Source organism: Leuciscus leuciscus (assembly GCF_965113295.1).
Source record: "Leuciscus leuciscus genome assembly, chromosome: 1".
Classification (NCBI taxonomy): Eukaryota; Metazoa; Chordata; class Actinopteri; order Cypriniformes; family Leuciscidae; genus Leuciscus; species Leuciscus leuciscus.
Genome location: NC_138725.1, coordinates 19,167,262 through 19,192,182, shown reverse-complemented (window position 1 = coordinate 19,192,182; position 24,921 = coordinate 19,167,262). Strand labels below are relative to the sequence as shown.

The 24,921-nt window shown below is 37.3% G+C and overlaps 2 protein-coding genes across 5 annotated transcripts in view; both read right to left on the bottom strand.

Moving 5' to 3' along the window:
- LOC309509052 (uncharacterized protein) overlaps positions 1–7,974 on the bottom strand; it is a gene marked incomplete at its 3' end in the record, with an annotated part of 274,663 nt that extends 266,689 nt beyond the window's left edge. Inside the window, exon 1 of the mRNA XM_082183567.1 lies at positions 6,526–7,974. The remainder of the gene's footprint in view (positions 1–6,525) is intronic.
- The window catches only part of LOC309499501 (uncharacterized protein), a 38,849-nt gene extending 14,761 nt beyond the window's left edge, over positions 1–24,088 (bottom strand). Inside the window, exons 1-4 of one of the 4 annotated variants that reach the window (XM_082170751.1) lie at positions 21,603–21,725; positions 19,646–21,221; positions 15,941–16,037; positions 10,834–11,959 (exon numbers count right to left, since the gene is read on the bottom strand). In XM_082170751.1, coding sequence (XP_082026877.1) covers positions 15,968–16,037; positions 19,646–21,221; positions 21,603–21,660 — 1,704 coding nt within the window. In that variant the 5' untranslated portion in view covers positions 21,661–21,725 and the 3' untranslated portion in view covers positions 10,834–11,959; positions 15,941–15,967. Of the gene's footprint in view, positions 1–10,833; positions 11,960–15,479; positions 15,850–15,940; positions 16,038–19,645; positions 21,222–21,602 lie in introns of those variants that run through there. The other 3 variants (XM_082170750.1, XM_082170749.1, XM_082170752.1) reach the window with 3 other exon arrangements.
- Positions 24,089–24,921: the final 833 nt, after the last annotated feature.

Below are 24,921 nucleotides of genomic sequence, written 5' to 3'. Positions count from 1 at the left end.
GAACCGTTTCGCGGGGGATCCCAGGTGTGCAAAAAAAATAAATAAAATAAAAAATAAAATTTCAAATGTCAAATTTTCAAATCGAATACCAACCCACCGAACAAATATTCGGGTCCAGCCCTACTGGGCGATCCCTTAGAGATAGGGTGAGAAGTTCGGTCACTCTGGAGGAGCTCAGAGTAGAGCCTCCTTCACATCGAGAGGGGTCAGCTGAGGTGGCTCAGGCATCTGTTCCGGATGCCTCCTGGACACCTTCCCGGGAAGGTGTTCCGGGCACGTCCCACTGGGAGGAGACCCTGGGGAAGACCTAGGACATGCTGGACGGTCTATGTCTCCCGGCTGGGAGGTCTGGGCATCTCTGCTTAGACTGCTGGCCCCGGATAAGTGGAAGAAGATGGATGGATAGTAGCCAACAAATACCCTCAGTCTGCTGACACCAATGAAATGAGCTTTAAGTGTCAATTTACAGGAGATCTGAAGACATCAGCATAATAAATGAGGTGAAAACAGGAACTATTGTCATGAAATAAAGAGTGTTTTCAGCAGATCTTGATGAGCCTCAGACTATCAACACTCATTCAACAAGCCATTCAGGATCATCAGCAGATCATCTCACTTTATTCTGAGTGTTTGCTGTTAGAAACACATTATTTGAGTCAGGATACATGATAAAAGTCTGTTAAACTGCTCCATTGAAAGACAATACTGTTATTTCTCACAGTATGACATGGATAAAACATCAATAACACAAAACAATGACACTCATCTTCATCAACCACTACAGATAAATAATTACAGCAGCATAATGTCCAGATCAATCTAAATATAGTTTGATCTTATAATAACTACATTAATCACTACACAGTAAATTTGAAATCCGGAAATCAACACCAATATACTTAATTTCAACACTTTAAAAGTGTAAATATGGGAACAAACCTCAAAGTGTTAGTTCGACACTTTCAAGAGTGTTGCCTCTCGCAACACTGACACAGAGTTACAACATGGACACTAAGAGAGTAAAATATGAACAACAATTCTGCATTACCTACTTTAAAGAACTGTAAAATACACTGACAAATCATGTAATCTGAAAAAAAAATTAATTCACTTTGAAATAAACACTTCACTTTATATTACTCTTTCAAAACAATCCAGAAATTTTAATTGTAACCTTAGTCTGGGATCATAAAAGTGGTTTTCTCAAAGTAGTCATTAAAATAATAACATTTTATGAAAATGATAAAGATCACCACAAAGCACTATTGTTCCCAGAGTAAAACGCTATACATAATTATTAGTATTGATTTAATGTCTCACGTGGCTCATCATTATAGGCTCAATGTAAAACATTTAGTATCTTTTCCTTTAATAAAATGCATTGCTATGCATTTAAAATTAGTTTAATATTCTATATCTATTAAAATTACAGCTTAATAACATTTTGATTTTTAAATCATTTTAATCAAACACTGGTGAAACAACCACTTACAGTGCTATGCATAAGTTTAGACACCCATGCTAAAGTTGACTAAAAAGAGGACTAAAAAATCATCTTTTGGAAATTGAACTTAATTAAAAAAATTAGGAAAAACCCAACCACTTATGTCTGTAATGGTGACTTGATAGCTAGGACTATAACTGTAGCTAGTTGAGAATAGGTGACCACTGTGGTGCATCGGTAAGAATGCAATCCAATGCTCTAACCCACGTAGGAGGGGACGTTCTCGCGACCTTGTGGAACGTTCCCTAAAAGTTGTCTAAAGGTAACGAAAGTTCCGAACCTTTACAGAACATTAGGGACGTTCATAGAACGTCCTCTTTTGGTTATGAAAGTGCTGCAGTTCAAGGTTCCTTATATGACTTTAGGGGGACGTTCTATTTGGGGTATTTTATGGTCACATAACAAACGTTACAAAGAGGACATTCGGGACGTTAACAGAACGTTCTCGCATGGTCCTCTGTTGGTCATATAATAACGTTCCCAATGTGACTTTAGGGGAACGTTCCATATTGGTTATTATATGGTCACACAACAACGTTACAAAGAGTATATTCGGGACGTTAACAGAACGTTCCCATACGGTTCTCAGTTGGTCATATAATAACGTTCCCGTTATTACTTTAGGGGGACGTTCGATATTGGTTATTATATGGTCACACAACAACGTTACAAAGAGGACATTCGGGACGTTAACAGAACGTTCTCGCATGGTCCTCTGTTGGTCATATAATAACGTTCCCTTTATTGCTTTAGGGGGACGTTCGATATTGGTTAGTATATGGTCACACAACAACGTTACAAAGAGGACATTCGGGACGTTAACAGAACCAAAAAAGGAGTTTGAACGAGGCAGTATCAGAATAGAAAATTAAAAACAACTCTTTTATATGGGCAATACGATTACAATTAGGATTTAGTGCAAAATCAATTTATGTTGTTATTACTCTTCCAATTAAATATATATATTTTTTTAAAATAATAATATATATTTTTTTAATAATTTTTTTTATACGAATTGTATTTATGTAATGTTCTAATTCTAGATGTTTATGTTTGTAAATGCTGCGTGACTTTGACGTGTTTTAATGCGCGTGCTCGTGAACGTCCGAGACGCTTTTTCAAACACTGGAGGGCATAGAGTCGCCATGGAAACGGCGGGCCACCACTGCAACTGACGAGCAGCTAAACCCTCTCTCGTGGTGTTTTTATTGCTTTCAGGTGAGTTTAGTTTCTTAAATCACACGAATAATACACACAAGTGTGCTTGACATTTATCTTATTTGTAATTGACACGCTTCTGTTGAATTTTTACTTATAGAAATGCTTTATTGTCTTCGAAAAAAAATCCGTTAGCATCTCAACCGTTTTCAGAAAAGGTAACGTAGGCTAACTAGCTTGAGCTTTTGTTTATGAAAGTTTGGGGTTTTAATCACATCTTATATGTAGATTAGATGTTTTTAATAGTTTTGTTAAGGGTTTTGCTTGGAAGTGAGCTCATTTATTTAACATAAACGTATGTATTATTTAACAGAAACATATGTGCTGTTAATCGGTGACGTCACTTACATGGAGCGCTAAAATCGGCTGAAACTAGTTCAATGGTAAACAAATATTGATAAACAAATGATCTGTGATTTCAGCAGCAACAAAATAACAACAGAGGGGAAGCTCTACTATTGCAACATTGCTGAAGAAAGCTGCTGCCAGAGAAAGACACAGGTAAACTGAGGAAGCCCATTAAATAACTTTAAATCCATTTTCTCACAATGTTTTTCACCTAACGTTATATCACCATGCATCTGTTTTCTTATTTATTTTATTTGTTTAATTTATTTTAAGAAGGTTTTGACATCCAAACGTAAGTGACACTGTTGGAGCAATATGAATAAGTAAACCTAAAAACATAAATTCTGTTATGCTAATTTATTCTTTCTATTTTCCTTGCCTTTAAATAAACCTGGCAAGCGGTTTGTTGTGTTCCTAGATCCTTCCATGCTGATGGCCTGCACAGTAGCAGAGTTGGAGCAGATCAACATCTCTATGGCGCTGTGAACCCTATGACTTGTAAGTAAAACTTTCAACTAATGTCAAACATACAGTATTGGTATTAACGGCATGATAACGACACCAAACACACCGCCAAGATGACAACTGCCTTGATAAAGGTGTAGGTGATGGAGTGGCCAGTATGTCTCCAGATCTGAACCCTAATGAGCAACTGTGGGGCTTCCAGAAGCAGAAGGTGGAGAAGCGCCATGTGTCTAACAGCCAGCAAATCTGTGATGTCATTATGGAGGAGTGGAAGAGGATCCCAGCAACAACCTGTGCAGCTTAGTCTTAGTGATGGGAAGTCCGGATAATTTTACTGGCTCTCTTGTTTGTTCTCGTTCATCAAAATGAACAAATCTTTTTTTCAAGTCATTTCGTTAATTTAAGGGGCTTTAAATGTTATACTTTTAAAGGTGCTCTAAGTGATGTTGGGTGTCGTCACTTCTTGTATGAATGTGCTCAGCACCACTGCTCACTATACACAGAATACGCGCGATTTATTACCACTATTATTTATGCATTTAAGATTGAATTCAGTGTCTGTAGTTATATCCCTTTGTGGTGTGTATTCTTCTAATTTCAGCTCCTGAGTCCATTTTGGGGTGATGGTCAAGACAGAACCAAACGAAAGCTGGACTGTAACCTACTGGCCTATACATGGATTTCTCGGCGACGTCATCACTGCTTGCGCACGCAACCAGGAGGCAGAAAAGACCCGCGGTCTTCGTACCAGAGTAAAGGGTTTAGGCTAGTAGCATAGTGGTGGTGTTGTCGCTAAGTCAAAATGCTAATTATCATGTTAGACTAAGTTAGTAATGTAACAGCCAATGTTAGCAGTGCAGCATCTATAGAGCCGGTTTTGCTTTTATATAATTTAACCTTGTTTACGTTACTTTACGACCTGCAACATTTCATGACTGCACACATATAACGTGGCGATTATATAAAAAAAACGTACTCTCAGCAATGGTGAGATCTTGCCGGATCCCTACGCAATACATGACGATCTTTGGATTGTGGATGACAAGAAGTGGCCAGCAATTGTATGGCCTGATATATATAAATATCTTATTCGAAATCCATGTATACACTACTGTTCAAAAGTTTGGGGTTGGTAAGATTTTTATGTTTTTGAAAGCAGTCTCTTGTGCTCAAAAACTCTGTAAAACAGGAATATTATGAAATATTATTGGAACATACATTTTAAAATGCATTCAAAAAGAAAACGTGTAATTTATCAAAGCTGAATTTTCAGCATCATTTCTCCAGTCTTTAGTGTCACATGATCCTTCACAAATCATTCTAATATGATGATTTGACGCTCAAGAAACATTTCTGATAATTATGAATGTTGAAAACAGTTGTGCTGCTTCTTATTTTTGTGACATATTTTATTTAGGATTCTTTGATGAATAGAAAATTCAAAAGAACAGCATTTATTTGAATGTTTTCTTGTAGTATACAACACACTTGGTATACTAAATGTCTAATTTGCGATCTAAATGGCTGTTTGAAAAAATAAACGTATTTTTTTCACAGTTCATAACTGGTTGAGCAGTTAAACTCTAGTATGTGCTCATGACAGCACATAATCCATCGTCAAATCTTTGATTTACAGTAAAGTAACGTTATATGTGTGCAGTCATGAAATGTTGCAGGTCGTAAAGTAACGTAAACAAGGTTAACTTATATAAAAGCAAATTCGGGCGATGCTGCACTGCTAACATTGGCTATTACATTACTAACTTAGTCTAAGATAATTCATACATGCATCACAGTATGTCCGGATTTTGATTCGTAAACAGTTGGACATTTTACATAATGTTATATTAATATGAAACACAAACAAACAGATCCAACTCTGAAATTGCAGTTTATTATTGAGTCAACAAAAAATTACAAACAATGCGAAATCTACGTTAATTACAATGTTATTTTATTCTTTTATTACAGAACTCGGCATAACAGATAGCGGTTTTTTGCCTCCTGGATGCGCGCGCATCCGGTATTGTTTGTATACAAGAAACCCGTGTATATGCTTCCTATGCATGACCACATTAATATTAATTTATAATTATAAATATATATATTATTAAAATAATAAATAAATATATATATATAATTGTATATAATATATAATTTATCTGTTTTTGTTCACACAAAATAAATAAATAAATGACGGATCCCTGCTTTGTGTTTTATCTTTGAATGTGTTAAACGTGAATGCTTATTCCTGATTAAGGTTCTGCAAGAACAAGTGTATTCTAGTTTGGTTCCCTATAGGTCCCTACAGGTCTTTGACACCAGTGGGGACGTTCTGAGAACGTTCTGGGAACATCACATTTCCAAATAAAACATGGTCCCCTAAACGTTCCGATAACGTCACGAATGTTCCGTGGAGGTCCGCAAAATAACGTCCCCCGACCCTTTAAAGAACTCCACATCATGACCGTCTCAGAACGTTCCCGGAACGTTACTAGGCGACGTCTTTGACACCAGTGGGGACGTTCTGAGAACGTCCTGGAAACATTACATTTCCAAATAAAACATGGTCCCCTAAACGTCCCGAGAACGTCCCGAATGTTCCGTGAAGGTCCGCAAAATAACGTCCTCCGACCCTTTAAAGAACTCCACATCATGACCGTCTCAGAACGTTCCCGGAACGTTACTAGGCGACGTCCTTGACACCAGTGGGGACGTTCTGAGAACGTCCTGGGAACGTAACATTTCTAGCTGGGAATGCTCTTCAATGGATTTATTGACAGCCAGCAGATGATTATCTGTCTTCCTGAGTGTACAGTATGTGTGGTTCTACAATAAACAATACAAAGAAAAATATCAGCATACAAGTAAACGACAGTGCTGACATGATGCAATAAGTAAAGCTAATAAATGGTAATTAGTACAACTTTACCTTCAAGTAACTTTAGCTGCTTATATCAAATAACCAAATAATATACCAGATAACACACATTAGCTCCTTATTAAATTAAAGAACAGCCTTTTACTGCTGGGTCTCAGTTCAGCAACCCCAAAACATAGTTCTCTATTACACAACCATTGTAAACACTCCGATAATAACTGTACAATGTCAGGTGAGTACACACATAAACACAATAGTAGTGTAACACTAGTAATACTAGGCATTAGCATAATGCTAGCGAACTTTATGCTAACATACTGCATTGCAACTGAGTATCCCAGAGTAGACAACACTCATAAAAAACCTAAGACACCAAAATACACATATGTAAACATTAACACCAGGGTACTCACATGTCTCTGAACGCACACATGCACAGATAACGACACAGACGACAACTATGCACTTCAGAAATATCTACGATTTGCTGCCCGTGGTCACTCTCACTACTAACTCAAAACGATCTTCTTCTTCTTCTTTTGGAGTTTTATGGCTGTTGGCAAACCAGCTGAAAGGCACATTTACCGCCACCAACTGGCCAGGAGTGTGAAGCGTTAACCGAGTGAAGCAAATAAACTAATAATAATTTTAAAAATCCTGTTTCCCTTCCTGATACGTCATTAAAGCACTATAAACCCTTGACTCTTTCTGTGCGTTTTGTATGAAGGTATTTTTGGTGCAAAACAACTGAACGCCTGTGACAGTGAAATGTGTAGTTGTAGAGAATAGCCACACATGTATATCAGTAAATTTGAAGTCACAGAGAGAAATGTTTTAAGAGTTGCAAACTTGTAGACTTTTTTTTTTCTTTTCCACAAACACAACACAACAGTTACACCTTCTCAAATTCTTCATTGCAGGTTCACAAATCCTATTCTACAAATCACAAATTAAGAAACTCGGACGCTCACATTTTTGCTACAGTTGCTGCAGTGAATATGGTGCAAAACGCATTCACACACCTGCATCAAAAAATGTGAAGTCACGGAGAAGTTTTGCTCATCCGCAAATCAGTATGTGAATTCATCCGATGAGAGTTGCACACTTGTAGAATATCTTCACACAAATGTCTTGTATATTTTTCTAGCACAAACACAAGTACATAACTACAACTGCTTGAATCTGCTGCGACGAGTCTCAAACACTGTTTTTCGCTTACAAGTGACAAGTTTCGTGCGCTCTCCCTTTTGCACCATTCATCAATGTAAAATGTGGAGCAAAAGTGAGCTGTGCATCTGTAGAGGCAGAGGGCGGAGCCTGCATGAATATTCATGAGTTTCCCGGGCATGCGCGCGGATCTAATCATTTTAGTTCACGCTCCTCGTTTCTCAGCAGGTTTAATGGATTATTTCAAAAAAGGTAAATATAGTTTTAGCGCGAACTTAAACTAATAATAATAAAAAATAAAAAAAGACATATTTGTGGAAAAAATATGTAATATTTGAGCTACATAAAAGCTTTTTATTTGTTTTCTTCCTAATTGTCCTTGAAATAGTGGTCAAGAAGGAAGAGCAGAGGAGAGGAACAGGAGAGGAGAGAAAGAGGAGAGGAACAGGAGAGGAAGAGCAGAGGAACAGGTGAGAAAGAGGAGAGGAAAAGCAGAGGAACAGGTGAGGAAGAGGAGAGGAACAGGAGAGGAAAAGCAGAGGAACAGGAGAGAAAGAGGAGAGGAACAGGAGAGGAAGAGCAGAGGAACAGGTGAGAAAGAGGAGAGGAAAAGCAGAGGAACAGGTGAGGAAGAGGAGAGGAACACATACCTGTATTTACATCCTGTTTTCGGTCGAAGTCCATAGTAATCGATTGTCGAGTTCACACGCATAGGTTTAGTTACCTATGATCACGAGCGTGAACTCGACAATCGATTACTATGGACTTCGACCGAAAACAGGAAATAAATACAGGTATGTGCGCTGGCTGAATTATTATCATTTTTATCCATATCTTTCACATCTACTGCAGTCAGATTCACCCGTGATCACTCTGAAGGAATCACTCACATGACCTGTGCACTTGTAATGACACATCAAGGATGTTAAGAGGCTAAAAGCAGGTTTAAAACTTGCCCCATTGAAGTCAACAGGGTGCAAATTTTAAAAAGAGGATAACACGGTGTAGGCAACACCGATTTTTGTCGTTGTTCTCTGTATTGACAGCACTCCAAATTTACAAAAAAATGAGCTCAATGTTAAAATTGACCGGAGTTCTCCTTTAAAGGATCCCATAAGTTCCAGCAAGAACTGCAAAGATTATCAATGCTCCACCAGTAACCCTACTATAGGAGAAAGAGCTTTGAGGCACTTAAATTATATTTTTAAGTTCATTGAGTATCCGATAGGATATTTGAGGCACCTTTAGTTTTTTACTAAAGACAGGATTGCCAGACGCAAACCTGCATTTACTTGAACCCAAGTACAAGATGCCATTGGAGGCTTGTCAACCTGCAATACAATTTGGGGGGTGTAAAATGTTTCACTCTAATCAGGGAAAATTATTCTGCTGCAATAAATGTGACAATTAAAAACTAAAAGATTTAAGTAATTAAGGAACTTACATCAGCAATGAGAAAAGGTGACTCCTCTTGCTCTTTGAAGTGTGCCAACATCACAAGCTTCAATGCTAGGCCATCAGTTCCTTCTCTGTCCTTCTTTAGGGCTTCCTTCAGAACAGCTCTTACTTCCTTCCTCCACCTTGTAATCTGACTACTGAAGAAATTCAGGAGTATTTTACCATTTTTGTCCAAATCTTCATTCAGTCTTGAGTATAGTTCAACATTGGTGAGAGTGGTGAAGTGTGACAATAAAAACTTATGTGAAAAGAGAAATGGCCACTCTTTACCCACATCCAGAATGCTCGGGGAAGGCTTTGCGTTGATGTATTCCCGCTGTTTGGCATAAGTGATTGCCATTAGGTCTTCTACTCGTCCTCTCTCAGTGCCCTTAATTCCCTCTCGGCTGAATATATCCAACATCTCAAGCCTCTTTTCCCTTTAATGATGCTGATGTTTCCCCATCTGGATGGTCCTCTGGCTGCCAACGAACACACCCATGACTGTCGATTCTTGAAAATGTAGCTACTGCTGGCTGGTCATCACCACCATCCTCGTCATCTCTCTGGGTGCGTTTGTGCTTCCTCAGACAGGAAAGAGTGTTGTCTCGATTCAAATATTCTACTCTGGTTTTGAGCTGATTTATAACGCTGAAATATAGATTGATATAACGCTCAGCTGGGAATTGGCAGGACCTGCATTACTCACGTATGATTGAAAGCACAGAATAGTCAGGTGAAAATAAGGTTTGACCCTAAAAAAATTCTAACAAAAGGTTTCACAGTGGCTTACCGTAGAATCAGATGTACTTAAAAAAACTAAAAGTTTTTCAAAATGAAAAACCAGAGTCCCAGTTCACCAGCCACTTACTTTTATGTATTTCGGGAAAAGTGGATCACGTGTTGTAAATCCAACAGATCCAATTCTCTGAACTGCGTCTGCGGCACAAACTAAGATGGCGGCGCCCATCGCGCATACAGCTCAACTAACTCGATCGTTATAAAGGTGTTTAAACAACAAAACACTTCCACTTGCATATATTTGACAATCGGAATATCAGATATTTCATGCCATATCCAACAAATTTGTGAATATTTTGAATAAAAAAGGAAAAATGACATAAAAGCAGATCATCATTCATTCAGCTCTGTTCACTGCAAAAAATGCTTTTCTTACTTAGTATTTTTGTCTTGTTTCCAGTCCAAATATCTAAAAATTCTTAAATCAAGAAGCATTTACTAGAGAAGTAAAATGACATAAGAAATTCTGTTTTGTTTTAAGATAAAAAGTAATTTAAGTAATTTTTGCTTAAAACAAGCAAAATTATCTGCCAATGGGGAATCATGCCACGTGAGCATCTTTAACTGTAATGCCGCAACACTTTTCCTTTATTTTCACATTTTCACTTCAATAGTAACAGTCGTAATAGATTAATTTTGATTATGTAGGGGAATAATTAAAAAAAATAGATTTGATAATGTATGGTTTACCAACTCCTGCTCCTTCATTTAAAAAATACAGAAATTGTTGTGGGTTTTTTACCAGAGACACATCTTTTGCACCAGTCTCGGAGTGCATAAAATATGGAAGCTTGTGTTTGAATGCAACCACATAGCAACACCCTAGCAACCACCCAGAGTACCCTAGCAACAGCATAGGAACCACATTAAACCATTTCAGCTACTTTAAACTTCAAACTACTTTAAACTTCAAACTACTTTAAACGTCAAACTACTTTAAACTTTAAACTACTTTAAACTACTTTAAACTACTTTAAACTTCAAAATTACTTAAACTTCAAACTTCTTCAAACTGTCTGGTCCAGCTTTGTCTCGACGAACTTTTTAATCTAACAAAAGTTTGACTCCAAGAAAATAGTAGCCGTCAGATCCTTTTAGGTGGGTCAATATAGGGTTAAACCTCAACAAAATTGACAGTTGGACATACTAAATAACATACTAAAAATCTATTAAAATCTGACCTTGGGAAAAGGGTCATTTTCATGGTCAGAACAAACAAGAAAATTATTTTACATGTTAACATTGAAGTATTTTTGATGATCTGCCTTTTTTAGCCGCATTGCAGGTGTATATTAAAATCAATGCGTTTTAATAAAGAGCAAATGCAATGCATGACTATGTGATCTGCATGGATGGGGGAATATGGGAAATATTTTAAATGGTGTTATATTTCATCTAGAGGTCATATGCTTTAAAACCACTTCATCTTCAGGCCATTTTCTCCAAATTGCAATGCGCCCACTGTCCTTCTATTCTGTATGGCACTGTTCTCACATACTTGGGCCTGTAATCAAGTGCTTGGGCTCTTTGGAAAGTTGAGGGTCTGTAGTTTTGTGTGGAAGAATAACTATATCTAGTACAGAGACAGCATAGCAGAGGCATAAATATAGTTTTTCTTTTTCCTGGATATACCATCATTTAAAAAAAAAACACATTTGGCACTATATGCTGCCATTAGCAAACAGCAAACTGCACAGCCAGAAGGGGCATTTATTGCCGCAGGGGATTTCAATAATTCCAACCTCAAGTCTGTACTCCTCAAGTTCTATCAACATGTCGCCTGCCCGACCAAAGGGGATAGAATCTTGGACAAGGTATACACTAACATTTCCATCTAATAAGCTGAAATCAGATAATTTTACAAAATTATAATTGAATGATTGCTGATTTATTTAGTTATTAATTGTTGCAGCTCAACTAATATGTTAATTAAAACAACTGTAATCTCAATGAAGAATCTTTCTGCACTGAATGGGTGTGCAGATGTTTGATGTCATCTTCTTGAATGAACTGCAGATCATCTGGTCCTTCAACACCTACTTTCACCAACTCATTGATCAAAGTTTCAAGTTTTGCTTCATCTAGCTGTGGTAGTACGGCCTGTATTGTCTTCTCAATGGAGTCCATTACTCATTCTTCTGAAACACAGAATGATGCAGAACAACAAGATTAAGACCAAATTGATTATAATAGGCACCAGTTTTGAGCAGCATGCCCTCCCAGCTTCTCCCCATTAGTTTTGACCTCACATGGCTTGTTATTTGCATCACTGCCTAGGTATGTGAACTGTGATATAGTCCGATTCAGTTGACCATAGGTGAAGTGTTTGCCCACTGTCACTAAGTGTTTAATGTCCATAGCAAGATCAACTGAAACAACCCCTTCAAAGAGGTCATGACCCAGGCATGGAGGGAGTCCTGGCTGGAAAACATGAAAATATTTAAACTGATTGAAAACTGAGTCAAACTTTATTCCACTGTTCATTACCTGGTCTACTTGTGCCACACAGTTTTTGTAACTCTCTGTGGTTCTTTTAGGACCAGATTTGGTGGGATCTGTTTGAAGAGACACTCTGTCTATGACACAGTACCGACAAAAATGTTTGCTTTTACTAATGTTTTCAGTAAACCTGCTAATACTGTGTAATCCCAGATTATATCCAGTAATGGCAATCACAGAGCTTTTTACCTTCTCCTCATCACATGTTCAATTCCATTTTCCTCCATTTCTTTTAAGTCACTGACTAAAATGGAGACATCCTTCTCTCTGCACAACATAAGTTGCATTGGATCAATGGAAGACCTGTTGTGTGGTGCAGTCTCTGCAAGTGTCATGTACATAGCCAGTATTTTGTGTGTTTTTTTTCTGCCTGAGCCCAGTGGGTTCACAACTTCGAAAGAATCCTGATGACAGACAATGAAGATGATGAATCTCGTAAAAGTGTATTCTCTCTCATCTCTCACATCTTCCAGAACATCAGGAATTTCTTGTTGGAGTGAAATTGGTTATTTGTCATGTTTTTTTAACGCACTATACATTCTAAAGGCATAACATAAGTATTATATTATAACTGGTTACAATTAATCATGAAAAATCAATGAATCAATTAATCACAATTAGTCATGAGACCATGCAATACATTATAAGGTGCATTACAAGGCATAATTAATGCATTAAAAAACTTTTATAATGCATTATAAAGGCTTTAAGTAAAGTATTATCCAACATTTAAATTACATATAATCAAACATCTGAATCTGTTTTCTCCGCAGGAATCTGATGATCCTGATTCACTAAATCAATACTCTATAGTGTGTGAACGAGCGGCACCTTGTTTCTTCACAATGAGGATTAAAGCTGATTTCCAGACCCTTTACTCCCTTTGTTCCTCTGTGGTGAAATGACCTGCTAAACTCCATCTGATCTACTGAGATCATCACAACCTTAATCAAGCAGCTGAAGACTCTTCGCAATCACTTCACCACTACACAAGCTTACAAAACAAGGCACTTTCCAAGAATAATATGTTATTTTCTACATTTCACTTCGGCTCTGCTTATTTCTTGGGATGGGCATTTTTCAAAAGATATTGATTCAAATATTTGTTTATTGAAATGAAGTTTAATGAGAAAGACGTTATTTTTAGTCATTGCACTTTTGTCACCATTTCTGAACAAGCTAATGAACAGCAAATACAGACTACACAACAAGCTTACACTTATATCTTGAGATTTCTTTTTAGTTGAAAACAATACAAAATGTGTATAAAAAAAAAAAAAAACCTTAAGCTGAAGCAGAGCGAACGGAATAATCACTTCAAGTTATGACGTGCCTCTTTAAAGTATTGTGCACCAATCAGGACATAGCATCAATCAGCCTGCTGGAACCAATCAGATGACTTTCCTAGGCAGACACACAAAACAACAGAGAAATAACAAAACAATGGTTTCTGCCAGCAGACAGACGGACACTGAGGAAAAAGCATTTGTGACCAAGCATTCGTACAGGGTTTGCCTAAAACTCAGAAATAAGAAAACAATAAACGATAGCCGTTTGAACTCTTCTCCACTTTATTATATGCAACACATAAGATCGCCAACTCCAAAAACCCTGCGACACTCCAGTACCAAAAGTGCACATGACACATGCCTATCTACGGCATGCCCCGAGGGGAAAAATACATTGCATACACACATATACAATGACTGCCAGTACATCCAGAATGAATGCATCATAACATAATCCAGCAAAGTCTGTTACACATTATAAATGTATTTTTATTTGTCGGTCTAACATAAAAAAATAAAATAAAAACATGAAAAGTGCCTCTCTCCATTTATTGGAGAGAACTGTCTCCATTTGTTTATTATGCAACAAAGATCGCTAAAGTCAACAGATTTTACTAACAGACCTACCAATCTCTCTGTAAAAATAAATAATGAAGCTGCCATCTTTCTGAAGTCATTTTGTCCCCCTTGTAATTTATCTCCCAGATAGCAACATAGTGTCGGCCCACATCTGGTAGCACTAGGTTGCTGTCTGGGTCTGAATCTCTGGTGAAAATTGTCTTTTAGACCCACCTCTACAACATTTTCATCTCCTTACCGTAGCCTGATTCACAGCGGTAAGCTTTTAATGGGTTCTAATTTGAGTGGTACTGGTAGGTTTCCACGGGAAATACGAGCTTGCAGCGGTTCGTCTCTGCATCATTACGTCACGTCTGTATACATAAAGAAGGAGTCTCGGCTAGTAGGCTATTCTGCGTGCGAGGTTGCTGCAGGTGGCAGATCATTTATAGCCTTAAATACACATAGTCATATAGTGTTGATAACATTAACAATTTGAGAACAAAGTATAACAATAATAATTTTCACGGTTTGACGTGATCTGAGCTAACTTTGTGATCGTAAGATTTAATCATCAGTTGATCAGAACAAAAGTGGCTGATATGTTACTTACTTGTTCAGATGACATTTTCCTTCTTATTTTGGAAATAATTCCTGGAGGTCATATTTGTATTTCTGAAGTACAGTGAATATCCACACTGGTGCATTGACTGACAGCCCACACATACACCTCAAGACATGATTCATCCGTGTTGATGCACGTAAAGAAGCGTGTGCAGAGAAGAGGAGCAGTAAATGGGGGGTGGTGTGGCACAATGGATAAGACACATGCCTTTGGTGTGAGAGACCCGGGTTCGAATCCACTGTGAGACACCAATGTGTCCCTGAGCAAGACACTTAACCCCTAGTTGCTCCAGAGGCGTGCAACCTCTGACATATATAGCAATTGTAAGTCGCTTTGGATAAAAGCGTCAGCTAAATGAATAAATGTAAATGAAGATATAAACAAACCCAAGAATTTATGATTTCTGTGCTTTTCACATTCACAATGTAATACGCTTGGATTTAACTAACTGCTAAATTTTATTAAATGCAGCATAAACTAGTTTCAGAGCTCTGTACAGATCATTATACAAAAACATCTGCGTGTTTTATGTTCGGGGAACGTTTTTACGTTAGGGGAACGTTCTGTGTTTGCTGGGAAGCCCCAGAAGCAAACGTAATATTTCCTTCTTTCAGAACTGAAAATTATAGAATTATTCCTGAAGCAAGAAGAATCAGCAGACAATAAAATTGGACAATAACAACAAGCTGTTGATAAAATTATAATGAGTTTAATCAATCATAACATGAAGTACAAAAATTCATAAAAATTAAAACTAATGAGACAGATCTCAAACAATGAACGAGTTACAATTAATATCAGATTCATGTCTCTGTTAAAAGTGTTACAGCCTCTTCTTCAGCTCCTGAACATGAAAGTGTTTTTCCGGTGTAATTTTTCTGGTGCTCTTCTTCTGAATGAGAAGGCAGAAGTGATTTCAGAACGAAGGCCCGAGTGAAACTCTTCCCGCATTGATCACATGTGTGTAAAGTTTCTCTCTGTTGCGGATCCTCATGTGAATCTTCAGACTTCATTTACATGTGAAGAGTTTTTTAGGCTTCTGTTTTCCTTTCTCGCACTAGTTTGGTCATGAAACAATGTAAATCTGGTGAGCATCAGCATGTTCTTCATCATGACGAATGAATTATGAATCAAGAATAAACACCAACCTCTTTGTTCTTCAGTATCTTGATGTTTCATTCTGCAGGTTCTGGATCACTGGCGTTCTCTCCGTCCTCTCCTTCCAGATGCTTTCTGGCAGTTCTGCTGAAAACAAACAAGTTTCATTTCTTACAATCATGATGAGAGAGGAATAATCAATATTTCAGACTAAGTACTAAAGCTAATCACATGTTGAAAATATAGTGACCTTGATCATGTAATTTAAAGGGGGGGTGAAATGCTATTTCATGCATACTGAGTTTTTTACACTGTTAAAGAGTTGGATTCCCATGCTAAACATGGACAAAGTTTCAAAAATTAAATTGTACGTTTGAAGGGGTATTTCTGTTCCAAAAATGCTCCTTCCGGTTTGTCACAAGTTTCGGAAAGTTTTTTTCGAGTATGGGCCTGTGTGACGTCAGATGTAACGGAATTTCCTTATACGGGTCCTAAGGGCACTTCTGCCGGAAGAACCGCGCGCGCGCGCGCACTCGTAGACCAGAGCGACAGAGCGAAAGCAGTACGCCCATCAAAGTGCTATGCTCGGCTTTAGGGAAGTCAATGTCACCAAAGAAGTGGGTTTTTGGTTGCCAGGGCAAGACAACCCTGCACAGATTCCCAAAAGAACCCAGCGTTAAGGGAGCAGTGGATGGAGTTTGTTTTTTCAGAGCATCAACGGAGGTTGTGCAAGACTGTTTGTTCCCTGCATTTCGACGATGCTTGTTTTATAAACAAAGCCCAGATCGACGGATTTGCAGATCGTCTAATGTTTAAGGATCGAGCAGTCACAATGATAAAGGTTCGCGGTCGTGCGTTGGAACCGGGCGGTGAGTAAAACTGCTTCAAATGTCTCTGTGTGTTGTTAGCTCGGCGGGTAAGCACAGCTTTTGCTTCACCCACATGGCACGCCTCCAGCCGCTCGTTTTTTTCCGGAAAGACTCGGTACAGCCTATCTTTCTTTTATAAATATAATAAAACTAAAGACTTTTTGGAGATATTAAGGATGCAATACTACTCTATAGGTACTTTAAGATTATCTGGTTTTGTCGAAGCCACAACAAACACAACAAACAAAACTAACATAAATCTCCTAGTGCTGAAACAAGCCAAGTTTTCCTAAACATGAAAATGCTTCATATTCAGCGCTTCAAATAAACTCTTAAGCATACAGTTTAACACGTCGTTCAGATGCATGTGTTGTTTACTCTGATGTGGTATTCCCTTTGTGTAACTTATTAACCTTTATTTAACCAGGAAAATCACTGAAGAACAAGCTCTTATTTTCACCAACAGCTTGACAGAAATAAAATCATACATTACAAAACACACACAAACACATTCATTTAAAACATTTACAAGCTGTGATAAAAACACTCACTAGTAGTTTATTAAATGCAGAGATTGAAATAAATTATTGTAATTTCAATGACTTTTGAGGCACATTCTTATATTTAATGGTTATATCCTTATCGGTAAATGTTAGAAAGTCATGTGTGTATTTCCATTTTCCTTAAATTTTTGTCCCGAGAGCGAGTGAGTCTCTGTTCAACTTTACAGAACGAGCTCCAGGACCTCAAGTTGATGAAGAGCAATAATTCAGACTAAAATATACATTTGTTTATTCTACATTGTTTATAGAAGATTAACATGAAGGATTTAAAACCTACATTTAACGTCTATGAAAACAAAAACTATAACTAATGTGTCATATAAACAGAGATGAGTTCTGAAACATTATCAATAATTCTAATAACATGCCATAAGAGATGGACTTGGTAATTTCGATGATGTATTCGTTGTTTTGTTTACTTTTCTGACAATGTATATATATATCCCAGCGAATATACCATTCTCTTTACTCTTAAATATAACACATAAACTGTAACTGTAGTTTTAAATCTTCGGTCTACTGTTTTTTCCTACACTTTGAAACATTTAATTTTACAAATGGTTTAACAATCAATGTTTAGTTTAACAATCTTTTAAGGATGAACAAATCATGGTTTTGGTCATCACATTAAAAATAACATTAAAACGGGATAATATTTAAAAAATTGAAGAGCTGTAAAAAGTGTGATGGACTTGAAAGTTCTTGATTAGTGCTTGATGTATAAACCCTGAAATGAATAATGTAAAAACATTTGTCTATTTCTGCCACAATACCATGGTTACAGTTAGCATTACTACATTAAATCCACAGTGAATATTGGTGATTTGTGGACTTAAAAGCCATATTACTTAAAGTCCCTGTAAAGGCAATTCTAAAAAAAAATTCTAAACACATTAGAAATGTTAGAAATGTATTACTAAAACATATTACAAAGACTGTGAACTGTGAAGTACTGAATTGTCGAGTTAGACCGTTAAACAGTTTTTCACCATTGCTGTGTTCCGGATTTTTTGGGCGGGGCTAAACGGGGGCTCGATGACGCACTGAAGCCCCTGAGCTCCTGGACACGCCCCTACTTGATGACGCACTGGAGCCCCTGACGCTGCCCCTCCCCTAACAATATAGCACATTCATTCACATCAGTTTGCCGATCGAGAGTTACTGTCAGTACTATTAGTTACTACAGCCTACAGTTTGCTAGCTAGCTATGCCTTCGTCACGGAAATGAGTACTACCTGGATGCGATCATGTACAAAACAGATCGGTGTCCTTATTTAAATTTACGAAAAACGATCACATCAAGAAGAGGTGGATTAATTTTGTGAAGAGCCACCTTGATGGACAGCTGAGGATCACCGCCAAAACCCGCCTCTGTAGTGATCATTTTACACAGGATAGTTTTATAAACTTACGTCGGAGACAACTGGGATTCACAGATAATTCGCTGTTACTGGTGAATGGGGCCGAACCGATTATCTCCCGCCTCGGCCTTCATCCTCCCGTCACGCCGACAACTGGTGCCATTGTCGGCAGTGCGAGCCCACCAATGAGTGTAAGTTGCCTTGTGTGCTTATGTTATTATAATTATAGTAGGTAACGTTAGTCCAGGCTTGAACATGGCTTTGTAAAACCTGGGAGCATCCATTCCGGCTGTAGCGGTGACAGTTGAGTGTGGCAACGGCAGCTTTCCCGCGAGTGGGCGTGGTTTCAGCGCAGCCAGCGGACACGCCCCCAGCGTTTGAGAGCAGAAACTACTGCTCATTTTTTCAAGATTTTGATAGCTTATTTTATGGACTTGCCGGCTTTTTTTATCATTCAAATTTGGCTGGGTGGCTAATAACACATGTTTCTGTGGTGTGACAAACTCAGAACACATACTTAATTTTGACTTTACAGGGACTTTAAAACTTCATGAACTTGTTCATTCAAGGCACAATGTTTCTCCAGGTTTCCAAGTCAGTGCCCATGATTTACTCACTCTCAACTCATCCTAGGTGTGTATGACATTCTTCTTTTAGACAAATTTACTATCGGAGTTATATTAAAAAAATGTCCTGGCTCTTCCAAGCTTTATAATGGATTATAATGAATTTACATTTACTCGCAGTCTAGAGCCCTGTATAGTGCTATATTTCTGCTTTTACATGAGCGCCACCTACTGTCAGAGAGAGCAAGTTAATAGATATCAATCAATCAACAAAGTGTCCTGTGCTCACCACACACCGGCTATAGGTGGAGAGGAGAGATTTGGCTATAGAGTGATGTGTGTCTAACTTACACAGAAGAGACTTTGTTCCTCAGCACATGAACATAAACTACTTACTGTGATCTCAGACTGTGTTGATGTGGTTTATCCACTGCATGGATCTTCATGTGTAGCTTCAGGTCACTTTTAATAGAGAAACTCTTTCCACACTGATCACACGTGTGTGGCTTCTCTCTGCTGTGGATCCTCACATGTGTTTTCAGAGATGATGAGTAACTGAAACTCTTGTCACAGTGTGAACACTTGTAAGGTTTTTCTCCAGTGTGGATCCTCTCATGTGTTTTCAGATGTGATGAGTGACTGAATCTCTTGTCACAGTGTGAACACTTGTAAGGTTTTTCTCCAGTGTGAATTCTCTGGTGCTGTTTTAAACTATCCGCTGTAGTAAAAGTCTTCTCACACTCAAAGCACATGTACTCTCTCACACCAGTGTGAGTTTTCTCATGTGCATGTAAACTATCCAGCCGTGAAAAACTCTTTCCACACACAGAACATGAATGCGGCTTCTCCTTCATATGAACTGTCAGGTGTCTCTTCAGGTCTGATGCCCAGATAAATGTTTTGCCGCATTGATCACATGAGAACGGCTTCTCTCCGGTGTGGATCCACATGTGTCCTTTAAGGTGTGAAGATCGACTGAAATCTTTCCCACATTTATCACACTTAAACGGCTTCTCTCCAGTGTGGATCCTCATGTGTATCTTCAGGTTACTTTCAAAAGCAAAACTCTCTCCACACTGATCACACGTGTGCGGCTTCTCTCCAGTGTGGATCATCTCATGTGTTTTCAGATGTCCTGACTGACTGAATCTCTTGCCACAGTGCGAACACTTGTAAGGTTTTTCTCCAGTGTGAATTCTCTGGTGCAGTTTTAAACAGTTTGCTGTAGTAAAAGTCTTCTCACACTCAAAGCACATGTACTCTCTCACACCAGTGTGGATTTTCTGATGTGCCTGTAAAGTTTGCAGCCGTGAAAAACTCTTTCCACACACAGAACATGAATGCGGCTTCTCCTTCGTATGAACTCTCAGGTGTGACTTCAGGTGTGATGCCCAGAGAAATGTTTTGCCGCATTGATCACATGTGAACGGCTTCTCTCCGGTGTGGATCCTCATGTGAATCTTAAGGTTTGCTAATTGACTGAAACTATTCCCACAGTGACTGCATGAGAATGGCTTCTCTCCAGTGTGAACTCTCATGTGAGCATCAAGACCATGTTTGCGTGTGAGACTCTTTCCACACTGAGTGCAGGTGAAAGATTTCTTGTCTCTTCTTTTCTTTAAAAATGTCTTTTTAGTCTTTGAGCGACTCAAAGGTTTTTCTCCAGGTTTGACATGATGTTCCTCCTCCACTTCACTCAGTTCTTCACTCTCCTCCTTCACTTCACTCAGTTCTTCTCTCTCCTCCTTCACTTCACTCAGTTCTTCACTCTCCTCCTTCACTTCACTCAGTTCTTCACTCTCCTCCTCCACTTCACTCAGTTCTTCACTCTCCTCCTTCACTTCACTCAGTTCTTCACTCTCCTCCTTCACTTCACTCAATTCTTCACTCTCCTCCTCCACTTCACTCAGTTCTTCACTCTCCTCCTTCACTTCACTCAGTTCTTCACTCTCCTCCTTCTCTTCCATCAGGTCTGGCATGAAAGAAAAATGTATTAAATAAAATTTTCAGTACATCAAAATAATTCATTGAAAGAAATATAAATTGAAAGGACATGAAAGTGAGCCCTAAAGTAATAGTAGAAAGTAGACAACAGTTATAAAATATTATGATAATTTGATGACTTTTTATAAATTGATTATTTATCAGTTCAAATAGTATTAGCTTGATCTGATGTTGATAATCAATATAAAAATGTCTCAAACCTCCCTTTACTGACCATTTGTTGAAGAAAACCCAGAACATTCTGTACCATTTCATAGTGTAACTGTTTATCTAAAAGTGATGAAGTGCTTGAATGTTTCTAACATTAATGTTCTTCAGCATCATGAATAAATGAAGAATAAACACCAACCTCTTTGTTCTTCAGGATCTTCAGTGTGTTTCATTCTGCAGGGTTCTGGATCACTCATGTTCTCACTGTCCTCTTTAATAAACTCAGTCTTTGCAGATTTCAGCTCTTCCTGATGCTCTGATGCTCGTCTTCACTTGTAGCTGATGGGAATTTACAGCATTTATTGGAGAATTACAGTGGGAGGAGCTTCACTGACCATGTGACTGATGTGGGAGGAGCTTCATTGATGATGCAATTGGTGTGGGAGGAGCTTCACTGATCTGCCCAAAAGTCTAAAATATATCAGTTACTGAGTTTGTTTTTATACTAAATGACACTTCTATGCAACAAATAAATGGCACTTCTAAAATATTATGATCATTTGCAGAATGCCTTTTAATAAATTGATTATATGTCCTTGAAACTTTCCATGTAAATTTATCTTCAAATTATTATTTCTCAAACATTATTGAATCTGAATCCAGGCACGAATCCCATTGTTACAATACTGCCATATTTTGACACCAACTTTGATATTTATTGTACTAAAAACGTTTTGAATTGCCATTTGAAATGGCTGTTCACACTAGACTTTTCCTTGCGAGAAATAACAATTAATTCATTATTTGTATTGCTAATCCTAACATTATTCTACTTCTTCATTAAAATACAGGTATCTAGAAATAAATAAAAGAATATAACTAGGCTAATTTAAATTCATCCAAATATGAATAATGGTAAAAAAAAAAAAAAAACAGTTAAAATCATCAACACAGAAATAAATGTACATAGTAGCCAACAAATCCCCTCAGTCTGCTGACACCAATGAAATGAGCTTTAAGTGTCTATTTACAGGAGATCTGAAGACATCAGCATAATAAATGAGGTGAAAACAGGAACTATTGTCATGAAATAAAGAGTGTTTTCAGCAGATCTGTTAATATTGATGAGCCTCAGACTATCAACACTCATTCAACAAGCCATTCAGGATCATCAGCAGATCATCTCACTTTATTCTGAGTGTTTGCTGTTAGAAACACATTATTTGAGTCAGGATACATGATAAAAGCCTGTTAAACTGCTCCATTGAAAGACAATACTGTTATTTCTCACACTATGACATGGATAAAACATCAATAACACAAAACAATGACACTCATCTTCATCAACCACTACAGATAAATAATTACAGCAGCATAATGTCCAAATTAATCTAAATATATAGTTTGATCTTATAATAACTATATTAATCACTACACAGTAAATTTTGAAATCCGGAAATCAACACCAATATACTTAATTTCAACACTTTAAAAGTGTAAATATGGGAACAACCCTCAAAATGTGAGTTCGACACTTTCAAGAGTATTGCCTCTCGCAACACCGACACAGAGTTACAACATGAACACTAAGAGAGTAAAATATGAACACCAATTCTGCATTACCTACTTTAAAGAACTGTAAAATACACTGACAAATCATGTAATCTGAGAAAAATAAATTCACTTTGAAATAAACACATCACTTTATATTACTCTTTCAAAACTATCCAGAAATTTTAATTGTAACCTTAGTCTGGGATCATAAAAGTGGTTTTCTAAAAAGTAGTCATTAAACTAATAACATTTTATGAAAATGATCAGATAAAGATCACCACAAAGCACTATTGTTCCCAGAGTAAAACACTATTCATATTTATTAGTACTGATTTAATGTCTCACGTGGCTCATTATAGGCTCATTGTAAAACATTTAGCAGTATCTTTTCCTTTAATAAAGCATTGCTATGCATTTAAAATTAGTTTAATATTCTATATTAAATTGCAGCTTAATAACATTAAGATTTTTAAATCATTTTAATCAAACACTGGTGAAACAACCACTTATGTCTGTAATGGTGACTTGATAGCTAGGACTGTAACTGTAGCTAGTTGAGAATAGGTGACCGCTGTGGTGCATCGGTAAGAATGCAATCCAATGCTCTAATGCTCTTCAATGGATTTATTGACAGCCAGCAGATGATTATCTGTCTTCCTGAGTGTACAGTATGTGTGATTCTACAATAAACAATACAAAGAAAAATATCAGCATAAACGACAGTGCTGACATGATGCAATAAGTAAAGCTAATAAATGGTAATTAGAACAACTTTCCCTTCAAGTAACTTTAGCTGCTTATATCAAATAACCAAATAATATACCAGATAACACACATTAGCTCCTTATTAAATTAGAACAGCCTTTTACTGCTGGGTCTCAGTTCAGCAACCCAAAAAACATAGTTCTCTATTACACAACCATTGTAAACACTCCGATAATAACTATACAATGTCAGGTGAGTACACACATAAACACAATAGTAGTGTAACACTATAATACTAGGTATTAGCATAATGCTAGCGAACTTTATGCTAACATTCAGCATTTCAACTGAGTATCCCAGAATAGACAACACTCATAAAAAACCTAAGGCATCAAAATACACATTTGTAAACATTTACACCAGGGTACTCACATGTCTCTGAACGCACACATGCACAGATAACGACACAGACGACAACTATGCACTTCAGAAAGATCTACGATTTGCTGCCCGTGGTCACTCTCACTACTAACTCAAAACGAAGGCGCTGATTGGCTGATCCCCGTTACCCCGAACATAAATAGCAAGTCCATCTTGTCTATGGTGTTAACAATATTTGAAGTCAAATTTTGGTTCGTTCTAAAATGAGCAGGGATGTGCAACTTTAGGTAATAATTAATAAATAAATAAATTACTTTAAAAACCCTTTAACTGTCACCCCCCCTTTTTTCGCATAGACAAAAAAAAATCACTATACAAACTTAAATGGTTGTAATTCAAGAATGCTTTGGAATATAGACAAATGGTTGGTCTTGTTTTTAAGAAGACATTTGCCAGATTATTGTAGAAGTGAAATAAATTATGAAAGTGAAATAGAAAAAAAAAATTATATAAGTTTGAGTTTATGAAAATATAGAATGTAAAAATATTATTATTTATATTTTATATAAAATATATATATTACAAAATATATTTTACTCTAAAACTGCTAGAAAATTAAAGCCAAAAATATAAACAAGTTGTGTTCCAAATTTTAGGTTGATATCTCAAAAAATGAGCTTTCAGTAAGATTTTATTTGGGCGCAGTACCAAACTTTTTCACTAGATGGACAGCCAGCTTTCTTACTGACCATATAAGGGCGTCTCCATTTTCATATATGTTTTGAGTGATCTGAACCATGTATTTCCATAATTTCATACAATGTATGAAGGATACATCCTATTCAGAAATAGTATGGGTGTTTTGGCAGTATTTGATT